The sequence below is a fragment of the Lagopus leucura genome, unplaced genomic scaffold, assembly GCF_019238085.1.
Source record: "Lagopus leucura isolate 7727_CA_CO unplaced genomic scaffold, USGS_WTPT01 Super-Scaffold_100004, whole genome shotgun sequence".
Taxonomy (NCBI): domain Eukaryota; kingdom Metazoa; phylum Chordata; class Aves; order Galliformes; family Phasianidae; genus Lagopus; species Lagopus leucura.
In genome coordinates this window covers 29,434,155-29,445,653 of record NW_024962264.1, presented here as the reverse complement: position 1 = coordinate 29,445,653, position 11,499 = coordinate 29,434,155, and the positions used below count along the sequence as shown (strand labels likewise).

The 11,499-nt window shown below is 47.4% G+C and overlaps 1 protein-coding gene across 1 annotated transcript; it reads right to left on the bottom strand.

Annotated features, from left to right (window-relative positions):
* Window positions 1-8,010: 8,010 nt before the first annotated feature.
* On the bottom strand, window positions 8,011-10,486 carry LOC122179586 (16 kDa beta-galactoside-binding lectin). Its single transcript, XM_042870498.1, has 4 exons — window positions 10,404-10,486; window positions 8,981-9,060; window positions 8,686-8,857; window positions 8,011-8,219 (listed from the first exon to the last, which is right to left on the bottom strand). Exons 1-4 carry the CDS (start codon window positions 10,410-10,412, stop codon window positions 8,076-8,078), a joined length of 405 nt encoding a protein of 134 aa, XP_042726432.1. The 5' UTR covers window positions 10,413-10,486; the 3' UTR covers window positions 8,011-8,075.
* Between the last annotated feature and the right edge of the window lie 1,013 nt (window positions 10,487-11,499).

Here is an 11,499-nt window from a genome sequence, read left to right as displayed (position 1 = left end):
GCAATCATTTAATTTTTTCTAAAAAAAAAAAAATAAAATAGAAACCTTCACAATACCTTTAATTTAGTGTATTTGAAAATTGTGTTCATTTAATTTTTTTAAAGCCATCCTTTCATCCTGCACTTACCAAAATCAGTCAAAATGACTGGCAAATCTGACAGGCTTTTGTGAACAGTCTGGGATCAACAACAGGGCCTTTTCTACGTGGCATGTTCTTTACTGAGAAAGAAAGCCCTGCAGCTTTCCCTCAGGTCAGGAAGAGCCTCCCAGCTAAGCAGGGTCTGCCTGTGTGCTGCAGGAACCAGTCCTCATTTCAGGGGCAGCATGCTGTACTGCAAGCAGCAAAGCTACCTTTGCCCACAAGTGCTGTGGGCAGCAACGAGACTTTCTCAGTATGCTGGTGTTATGCTTGCAAGTCAAGTATTTCTGAGCAGTGGGCCATCGGCCAGCCTTGTGGTGGTGGTATATAAGACTTTACTAAATAGTGTGAAGAACTATTTCTTTTGTAGAGTTTCCAGCTAAAAAGTTTGAACCTTAACAGGGTTCATGGGTTTGCAAGAAATTTAGCTATTTGGCTTGGCTTTGTGGTCTGCTAAGTTCTACATGTGTTCCCACTGTACACACAAGCATCAGCAAATGAGGCAGGTGGTAGTTATTTTACATTTTTGTAACAGCTAAGATCTTCAAATGAAGAATGAATTAAAGTTTATATTTCTTTATCATTAGAGAAACAATCTTTGCATAAAAAGATTGCCATAACTGCTGGGTTTGAGAGCTTGGCAGAAGCACATCTTGATGTATATTTGAAGGTAACCACGCATTGGCCAAGCCAGTAGATCTACTTCTTGGTGCCTTCAGCAAAAAGTTCATTACTCCTTATCCCACCTTGCTTTTCTCTCATATTCCTAGAACTGGAGTATAACAGAAGCTTAGTTCACAGAACGGTGCCGTAATTTCATGGAACAGTAGTAGAGCAAGCAGAATTGTACAGCTTTGTCTAGTCCTTTTACATTCACTGAAACAAACCTGAGTTTTGAATCGGACTATATGAGATTTTCAGATCTGAACCTATAGCTACTTGGCTTCAGTAACAAAAAAAACCCCAGCAAGCTAGATACAGGAAGCATGATTTGCATTGCTGTCTCTTCCCTACAATGTAGTGCCTTATGCCTTGTGTATATAAGAACTGGAGTATTTCTCCTTGCAGTTACAGCAGGGGCTGAGCTTTAGAGCACTCAAATGATCCAAAAATCATAGAATCTTTAGAGTTCAAAGGGAACTCTGAGGGCCATCTAGTCCAACTCCCCTGCAATGAACAGGGGCACCACATCATGTTGCCCAGGGTTTTATCCAGCCTCACCTTGAAAGTCTCCGGGGAACTCTTGCAACAAACAGTGCTTCTCAGTGGAAGAGCATCTGGGCTAGAAATGAGCATTATTTTTATTTGGGATACTGAAATGGAATGCTGTACTGTGGGTGCATGGTTTTACCAGCCTGCCCTCTGTAGAACAAGAGTGGAAGAAACTCAGCCCAGAGTACTTGGATCAGACACCTCCAAATTCTGCAGAAGTCTCTTCAGACCACAAACTGGAAGAATCCTGCAGTAGCTACCTAGTTTGTTCAGCTGGCAGTAGCCAACGCCTGACACAGGGTGAACAGCCTTACTTCTCTAGTTTGAGGCAAATCCTAGTAAAGACAAAGCAGTAGCATTTCTGACATAAGCTGCTAGTCCAGTGTTAAAGCTAGTTGTATCAAAACTATAGGACACCTCATTGCTGGCAGTGTTACGTTTGCACATTACAGTTAGGAAGACAGCATTTTACCTAGTGCTGTCTTACTGGGAATGTAGATCTCTACTTCTGCTTATTTCTTTCCTCTGTCTTTCCAGTTGAGAGTACACATATTTGCCTCTCAGGGATGCTACTGTATGATGTGCTGTATGGCAAAAGAAGGCAATGACAATGCCTTCTATGCCTTCTAATGGGATAGAGGCACTATAGAGCAATAGCAGGTAACAAAGAAAGAAAAATTAGCTCACTCCTTCCAGCAACCAGGGACAGCTCAAGAAGAGTACAATCCAGAGTGATACTGTTCCCTCAGCTGCTAGCCCTTGAATGAGGGTGAGGAGGGGTGGATCCAAGCTTTTCCTCTTCTGTTCACTCAGGTGCAAGCAGTGGATTAGCTACACCTTCTCGCCTGGAGCTCAACCATTGGATCAGGCTGTGACCTGGCAGTTCCGCTGCATTGCCTTCCCCATATTCTTTATCCTCACTCTCAGTCAGCATCTCACTTATGGGGGAAAATTCCTGTTTACCTAGTGCTAACTGGCTTTCACCTTTGAGACCTATCAGAGAAGTTACAGGGAAGAGAGTGGGGCATAATTTTTCCTGAGTTAGTGTTCCTGAAACTGTTATCTTCAATTTCCAGCCAATGTATGAGGAACCTGTTAGAAAAAAAGAAGAAAAAAGAAAAAGCAGGTGTAAATCAGTGTTGCCTCACAGAATCTTTTCTGGCCTTTGAAAGTAATCAGACTTCATTGCTGTCATTGCACCCAGGCCTAGCATGAGAAAAAGGAAGAAGATGGAGACATGCACTGCGATGCTGTCTGTGCAGTGAGGGATGCTGAAGCAGCTCTTAGTATGTCCTCACATGCTTTCAGCAACGTGATGCTCCTGCAGTCTGCTTGGCTGTGCAGTTCCATGTGATGTAATACCCTGTGAAGATCTACTCATCCGAATTACAATTTGCTTTTTTTTCCTTTTTAACAGAGCCCTTGGGCCATCAATGGTCACAAGGAATTCATGTCAAATGCTTTCCTCGAGACTAAATCTAATAAGCAGTGTTTACGCACTAGGGTCTGTTGGTTGTAAGTTTACACACAAGATCTTTTGTGATGGTTGCCTATTATAAAACCTATCACAGAGTGCTAGAACAGTCCACATGTCAGGCCTGATCCATCATACAGTCTCAGTCTCTGACATGCTTGTTTAGAGTGGTGAAGAGAAAGAAGCAAGCAAACCAACTCAGATAGCATTTCATAGAAACTCTGTGTAATTCTTGAAGATTAGCACACTGACTTGCTTGCAAAATGGAAAATGTGAGAGTTTTTCATTGGAGAGTCTGTGTTTCAGATCAGTAAGAGCAGACTAGGGGCATATCTGGAGATGTCATCCCTGGGTTTGGCCAGGTTAAATTCACATAAGAGCTGGTTCTTCCCTTATGTTCACTCATCTTGACTGTGGGTGGCATTATGGGTCGGCTGCATTCCTATAGGACTGTAGCTCGTCTCTGCAGCCTTCAGTTCATGTAAATGCAGCGATGTATGCTACCTACAAACTACAAGGCTTTTCTAACAATACATTATTGAACAAACGTATTACGTGACTGAAGATGTTTTTTGTGGCCAGAGTGGTCTCTGAGCAGGAGATGGTCCCTTCTACCCATTCAGCCAGGCTCTGCTGTCACTCTGCAGTACAAACTGAAGAAAACCTGCCATGCACAGGGCTGCCAGCTCAGGCTGCCCAGAGCCCCATCTAACCCGGCCTTGAATGCTTCCAGGGATGGGGCACCCACAGCCTCTCTGGGCAGCTGTGCAGTGCCTCGCTGCCCTCTGAGTAAATTTCCTCCTAACATCAAACCTATATCTGTCCCCTTTTCAATTAAAACCATTCCCCCTTGTCCCTGTGAAAAATGTTGGTCTCCATTTGTGAAGAATGGCTGACTGCTCTCAGCACATCTGCCTGAGTTTCTTTAGGCATTAGGAAAAAAAAACACATTTTTTTTTCATGCTCCAAAGAGAAGTTGTACACTGGAGCCTACTAGCTTTTTTCTCTGTGATTTGCAACTGGAGACCATGCCTTCCTGTCAGGGTTGCCCAAGATTTCTAATGCAAGTCACTGTGGCACAGGCATTAAGTTGAGCTGAAATAAGAACATTAGTTTAAAAAAGTAATTAAAAGCACAATATTTTTTAAAAGAAAAAAAGCATGGTGGGAGATTTTGAAGGAAGCAACAGCTTTCTGCAGGCGTCCGTTCCTTGCCCAGGCCAGTTCAGTGTGGTGAGGCGCTGACTGTGGGCAAAAGGCGGGAAGGCGCCATTTTACCTCATGGTGCCCCCAGGCACAGCTGCCCTAACAGGCACTCTGTCACTACATCATTCTGCAAAATGGAGGGATGCAGCACCCAGCTGTGCCAAAATCTCAAAAAGCAATAGAGGGGCTTGCTGCCCACCCCTCCGGAGTGTTTTTACCACTAGTGCCCGTGAGGTAACTGAGGACAGTGTGTCTCAGGGTGTCTGGCCAGCAGCCTGCAGGCAGTGCACTGCTGGGAGACGTTCACATCGCTCTGGAGCCTGCTGAAAAATGTGAGTGTGTACATATTTTTATTTCTCACCACGGAGGAAGGCTTTGCAGCCTGCACCTGTCTGCTTCCACCCACTGTGGAACAACTAGGAAGGAGTTGAAGGGAAGGAAATATGTTGCAGCTTGGCAGAGAGCAGGGGTTTGGTTTCCACAAGGGAGGGTCTTCACGTGTGGGGAACATGGTTGTGCCCATGTCCAGGGCTGTCAACACAGTGTGCTGGTACAGAGGTGGCAGCCAGGTGCTTGCCATATCCCTTGAGAAATGCTTAGACAACCATCATGGTACAAAAAAGGGGAATTGTGTAGCAAAAGTCTCCAGTGCTCAGCCTCAGAAAGGGGAGCAGTTATCAGGCAATGCAGCTTACAGTTTGAGACTGAATTTCTAAAAGTAAATGAGCGGTAGAACTTCTCACTGCCTTGTAAAGATCAGGAGCAGGGCCATGGAAACAGGAGATGGGCAGTTAAAGAACAAACATAGCTGTCAGTATACCCAGTACTTTTCCAAGAACTGACTGGAGATCACTTCCTCATTTTGCTGAACACATGCCAGTTGCATTCTTATAAATCTGTTGTTGGAAAGAAACAAATTCCACCTATTTTTGCTGTAAAGACATAAGCTAAAAGAGAACCCAACTGTCTCCTCATGCCCTACCACAGCCTGGACTGCCCATTGGCTTCCTCAGCTTTCGCCCTGCAGACACTGCACGTACACCATTCCCCATTTCTAGGTGCAGTGACCTGCAGCTGTCTTTTGAGGCTGTGTTGGAGAGGGTTACATGCATGCTTGCGTAGCTACAAAGTCAGTTGGGTGGCCTATTTCTGTCAAGCAATGTTAGTGTGAACAACTCAGGAAAGTCATTTTTGAGAAGACAAAACTGGCTGATGGTCTGTCTTTCCCATCACTACTCTTTCAGGCCCTGCACAGAATGTTGAGCATTTGTTTTAAGCGAGGTGATAACGTACATCACTTATTCTGTGTTCATATAGCAGTCTCACAACTGTTTTCCAGGATCTTCAAGGTCCCTTTATCCCTCTCCATGATGCTGTAAGGCAAGAAAGTGCTATAGCTTTGATTCCTGGTGAAAATACAGGAATGGAAGCTGACTTGAACACAGCAAACTTAAAGGATTCAGCAGAAGCAGGGGTCAGGGTTTTCCTCCACCTCCTGATCTCAGTGCCTGGACAACTGTAGGCTCTTGGTTCCCCTGGGAAATGTTGCTGGACTGAAATACTGGCAACAGGCTTGGCAGGATTTAAATAAAAAAGGCACACTCTTAGGCCATGCTGGCTGTGCTTTTCTGCTCCTCCCCAGAGCAAGCAGGGCTCAGGTTCCCAAGGATACTGGAAAAGCCAAGTGCACCATGCATTTCAAGGAAGACATACTTAGCAGGAACAAGACATTTTACATTCACCGGTATCTTCTATCTGCAGCATGGCATGTCATACTTGTTTTCCTGGTCTTTCTAACAGAGGTGAAATCTTCTTGTGACTTTAGGACTTGACACTTCATGTTTATTCTGCCTTCTTACCAGCATCACTTGTAGGACCTGGAGCATTTATAGATTCGGGATGCGGGAGAACAAAAGGAAGTACTGGTAAAGACTTTCTTCCTCCGTTTTCTCCTGTGGTCTCTTCAGTTAGAAAGCAGCATAAGCCTAACTAGCTGCTGAGGAAAGTATAGGAGGGGGACAGCTCCCATTTGTACTTTGAGCCCACCTAGAAATGAGAACTTAACAGGCAAAAAGCGAGATCAGCTTTACTCTCGTCCATGCTGACAGACACATACCTCCCCTAACTGGAGTAGCCAGCAGGCAGGGGGACCAGCTTTAAGGCCCACATCCCTCTGTGAAGTAAGGGCTTTGTACTTCTGAGAGTTTGAATACCTTATGACTTACTAAATCTTCAGACATTAAATGACAGGAAATAAGGGAAACAAAAAAAAAAGCCATTTTTTCCTCACTCTCCCACCAAAAATTATCAGTAACCTTAAAACAAACAAACAGAAAACCCACCAAACCTCAAGATTTACTTGACAGGGCAAAGCATGAGCCTTTCTATGGTTCTGTGTAATGCAGTACATGCAGGACCAAAATTCTAAGTACCATTATCTGTGCCTCTGTCCAGTTCAGAAGAGGTAGTCCCACAGCATAACCAGACTTCTGCAGTGCAGAAAGACATGCTCTACCTGTACCCTGCTCCCACAAAGGACGGTGGTTGCAGCAGCCCCTTCTACACCTTCCCACCATATGCAGAGTAGAAATTTTTGCTGAACTCGGTCAGTGCAGCAGAGCCTTCTGGTGGATGTTCTCCAGACACACATACTGCCCTGAAAGAGACAAGTGCCCATAAAGCATCCTGCTCATTTGCACACTGCCAGTCCCTCACTGTTATGAGCTACATCAGATCTGAAGGCTAAATAGGAGGAGCTGCATCACCGTATCTATGCCCACAAGGTAACTGGCAAGACATAGCTATGGCCCATATCCTTCCGGCCTTCATGATTGAGTTTCCAGGAAACAGAGGGAAAAGGCTATCAATAAAGCCACCTCCAAAGCAAGTCACCTCACAGATTCCTCAGTTCTGGGGCAGCTGCCACAGTGCAGCCAGGCCAGCCTCCCCATAAAAGGCATTCAAATGGCTCACATACTCTGCAGAGGCTTACTCCCTTTCCCCGGCAGCTGGCCTGGCTACTCAGCTGTTCCAAGTAACAGCAAATACAGCCTGGACCATAACAGCCCTGTTGTCAGAGTTTAGCCAACAGGGATCAAATTTCACCACTTCAGCAGTATTTGGCCAACTGCAGCATCTCACACCAGCACAGCTGTGACAGCCACAGGGCCAGCCCCACACCTAGGCTTCTCACACTCAGTGGGCAGGGATCCATTCTCTCTCATTAGGTTCTCAAATGCTATGGTAAACCCTGTCTGGACATAGCTAGCAGGCAGCTTGGGAATAACTGTAGCAGGCACACTCCAAGGCATTGCATGAGCAGAGCAAGAGGTTTCAAGAGGAAGAGACAATTCACTAGTTGTGCTTAGTGCATTCAGGATCCCATACTTCCAGTATCCCTACCTGCCACATAACTAAACCAGTGACTGCATCACTGGGTCTCTGACAGCATCAAGACCATAGCTTGTGAAGTGGCAGAGATGCCTCAGGTCTTGCCCTTCACTCCTGTCTCTTCCCCGCCACATGCAGTTCACTGAATTCGCCTGCTCTTTAGCGCCAGCCTGCAACATGTCAAACCATTTTCTTAGAGAGCAGAGCTTTCTGCAAAAGCACAAGCCATGCCCTGTATCTCTCCAGCAAGGAGGATGGAGTAGCACTGCCTGGACAGGGATGACACAAGGCATGCCTAAAACATACTTGTTAGAGCTTCTCTGTCACAGCAGCCTGGGACTAACTCCAGAATCTGGGAAGCAAACAACCAGAGACCACTCACTGCAGCAAACAGGGTTAAAGGAGAACCTATTGCTACAGGAGCTTAGGTCACAGTAGGTTATACTTTGCCAGCTGTGTGGTCCAGCTCAACAGCAGCTGCAAGGCAGCAGTGTAGATGAGTATATAGGTGGACACATACCCTTTCCCACTGCCCACCCCCATAGCACACACAAGCAAGCAGATTAGAGCAGGAAACAGCAGAGAAAGCGGCCATGGCAAGTTTGGGTTTATTTCACTATGCAGGGGAAAAGAAAACAAAAACAAGCTGTAGCAGTTAGCTGAACTTAATAGCTTTCACTTTAAAGTCACCCTCCACAGCCAGATATTGAATTTTCTCCATGCCCAACCGATTGGGAAACTCAAACTCCACTTCAGGCACCTTCACCTTGACCTCCGCTGCATCGAAGGAGATACAGATCTGTAAGGAACCACAAAAAGGAAGGCTAGCACATCACAGGTCACAAGGCAGGCTCCCTTCTTCCTGCACAGTGGGTGCAGGACAGTTGAGATGTCCACAGGTGGTGAAGGCAATGCCTGCTAGCTCAGTGCAGAAGTGAAAGGATGAAACTGGTTTGCTCTGACTAATCTCAGTCCCAAGCTTCTGCAACTAAGGGATAAGGCAGATCCATCTGAATCACAGGTCAGTGTTTTAATTGCTCTTACTTGCACACCTTACAGAGCAAGGCCAGAGTGGGGCACTGAATACAGCTGAGCTGTTGGGCATTGACTCAGACCAATCCAGGCAGTTGGTCAGCTGCAGGACTCTTCCCTTGCCTAGCTCCCTTTCCATACCTGCCCCTTCTCCACCTGGTAGCATTACAAAAGTTGCCCTCAGCCCACCAGTACATTATGTCAGGGCCTTGCACAGACCTCTAGCACCTCACCTCAACCTTGTCGCCATGCTGAAAGGGGAAGTCAGCCTTCCTGTCCTCCTCACCCCACATGCCATCCTCTTTCGAGTTGCACACAACAGTGTTGACATCCCCGTGGCAGTCAAAGCGAGGGTTGAAATGAAGCATGAGGGTGCTGCTGTCCTTCCCTACATTCACAGAAAACCTGGGGAGATGGAAAGGCAGTGATGAGGAAATGCCCAGCTACCAAGTGCCAACAGGCTGAACCCAGTAGGAGCTCTGTCAGCCCCTGAGAAGGCAGGAGCCTCCAAACCATCTGTTCACTCACCCTTTGGCATCAGATGGGATCTTCCCTTTGACCTTGACACACTCTCCAGGCTGTACATCCAGCTGGGTAACAACCAATCCCTGTAGGACCAAACCACAGGGCTCAGCATCCCAACGGCAGCCCACCAGCCCTGCCTGGTGTGAGGCATAAACCAGATCCCACAGACCCAAAGGCCTTTGTCATTCAGTGCTAGAGCCAGGGTTGCACCAGCCATGCTGCCTCAGCCACTTGCCGGAGAATCCAGGTCACAGTCATCAGTCCTGTGCTGTCACCCCACTGAGCAGCACAAACTCATGTGGAAGTAGTTTTAACCACTGCAATGAGGACAGGGGTGGACTGAGCTGCTGATCGACCAGCTGCTACAAAGGACTGCCTCACAATGAAGCTTGCACCTTTCACTTAGCAGCAGCCATCAGCACAGAATTAATAGCAGTTAGCTTTTGTAACAGTGTCCCCCCACTCCAGGCAGATCTCCACCCTACAGGGGCCACCCAAAATATCTGCTGGTTTAACCTAGAGCTAAGTGCACAGAGGAGTTAGTAGAGCCTGCTTCTGACTGCAGCCCAGCAGAGCCAAGCACACACACTTAGGGAAGCTCCTGCAGGGATGAAGAGGGATTGATGCCATCCCTGGAGCCAGATTATTCACTTCTCCAGCCACACACCCCCAAAATAGCAAGTAGAATCCCCACCTCCTTCAGCTAAGAAGAAGATGTTGTTGGTGCGGTTAGGTTTAACCCAAACCATGCTTCAATGCCCGTGTTTCCAGGCCCAGCTGCAATAGTGCGGAGCCCAACCACATGGCAGATAAGATAGGGAAATGAACTTGCATTTGGTTACTTTACTCATGTGGGCTGGTTCTTCTTGCACAACCAGTGGCCAGTAGCTGTGGGCTGCTCCAGAGCTCTTTGAGACAGTCACTCAACCAAAACAGTGTGAGACTTCATGCCTGCTCACTGCCGTGCCCAAGGAAGAGGCTAATGGGATCAGGTCCCCACAGCCACTGAACTGCTCATCACTACAGCACTATCTTACGGCTCTGTTTGTGGTACAGTCAAAAGAATAGGCATGGTGCCAGCATAGGGTCAGCACACACAGCCCTCCTTCCTTCTGCCGTTATACAAACTTGCATGGCCCTGGACTCAAAATACATTTTTCGAGAAGGAAAAATTAAAGAAAGAAAGGATATTCAAACTGTAAGCTGCAGATGATCTCAAAACTTTAAAATAAAACATGAATTAAAACAGCTTCTCTACTTAAATATCACACTAGAAAAGAAACACAGCCAGTCAGCCCTAGCTGTTCCTCCCACAGCCTCGTATCAGCCCAGCATTTCCTCTCGCCTAATCCTTGCCTCCTCCTCCCCCTGGCACCGACCCAGAACCCACAGGCAGCCACCCCCAAATCTTGCCTGGGGCACTCACTTGCTCCATGCTGCAGATGCCCCAAGCCCCTGCTCCACAGCCAACGTGACTCAGCGCTCGGCTCCAGCAGCTTAAATCACTTGGGCAGGACCATCACATGATGGGGGGGGTGCGAGGGGGGGGACAAGAAGGGGATCAGTTTCAGCTGTCTGGGAGCTGGAGCTTTTCCAGCCATTTAAAGTAGGCAGTAGGAGATTGTGATTGATATTGTTCTTTGTGGGCAGGATGTGTGTGATTTTTGAAGCCAGTGATTGTTTGCTTCTGCATGATCCTAGAAATCCTTCCTGTAAGCCCTTTTAGCTGCTAGGCAGCAGTGTATGTTGGCTCTCATCCCATGGCTCTGTGCCTGCAGTGAGGTGGCTGCTTTTTGTTAGGTGATCCCTGCCTGAAATCTGGGTTGGAGTCCTTATGTTACTGTTCCCAGCTTCTGAGAGTACGTGTGTGCTCACACTCAGGCACAGCCTTGTGCTTGCAAAGGGCAGTTGGGAGCTCCTGGGAATGAAACGTCGCTGCCTGCAGTTCAGTGCAACCTAACTGTTTGTGGCAATGCCAGTGGTTGAAAGTATCTCTAAGTTAGTGCTGTATGTGTGGGGCGCTGCTTGGTGCGAGAACTCAGGCTGCAGTGTTTGAGAAGCAGCATGATCCCACTGGTTCCGTTCCAGACTCTAGAGGGAAAAAGAGAAACACTCTGTTGGCAGATGGAGAGGCAGGACCGAGGCTGTTCTAGCGGGTCCCCACTACCTGCTCAGCCGGATCCTTTGTGCCTCAGTTTCCCTCCTGCAGGACATGATGTTAGTGGCATGCAGCTTCACAGCTCTGCTTGCAAAACTGCAGTCAGAGCTTTGCATAGAGGCAGCATGTTACTTAGTTGGGCCTTGGCTGGCCTGTGAGATACGTATCTCACATAGTGCCAGGAAGGGCTGCTTCTGGCTGAATAGCAAAGGAGACATGCTGCCCTGCAGGAGGCTGTGGAACCTTCAGCAGACTGTGCTTGCTGTTACACCGACTGCACCCCAACTCCTGACACTACCCTGCCCCAAATATCTGTGCACCCATTCCTGAACTGGCATTTCAACAGCCTGTATGACTCGGCCAG

Bases quoted from the DNA above. Each gene is read 5' to 3' on its own strand.
- LOC122179586 (XM_042870498.1), bottom strand. The intron at 8,858-8,980 runs GTGAGTGAACAG...CCATCTCCCCAG, and splicing joins ATCCCATCTGATGCCAAAGG to GTTTTCTGTGAATGTAGGGA. The intron at 8,220-8,685 runs GTGAGGTGCTAG...GGTTCCTTACAG, and splicing joins AGCATGGCGACAAGGTTGAG to ATCTGTATCTCCTTCGATGC.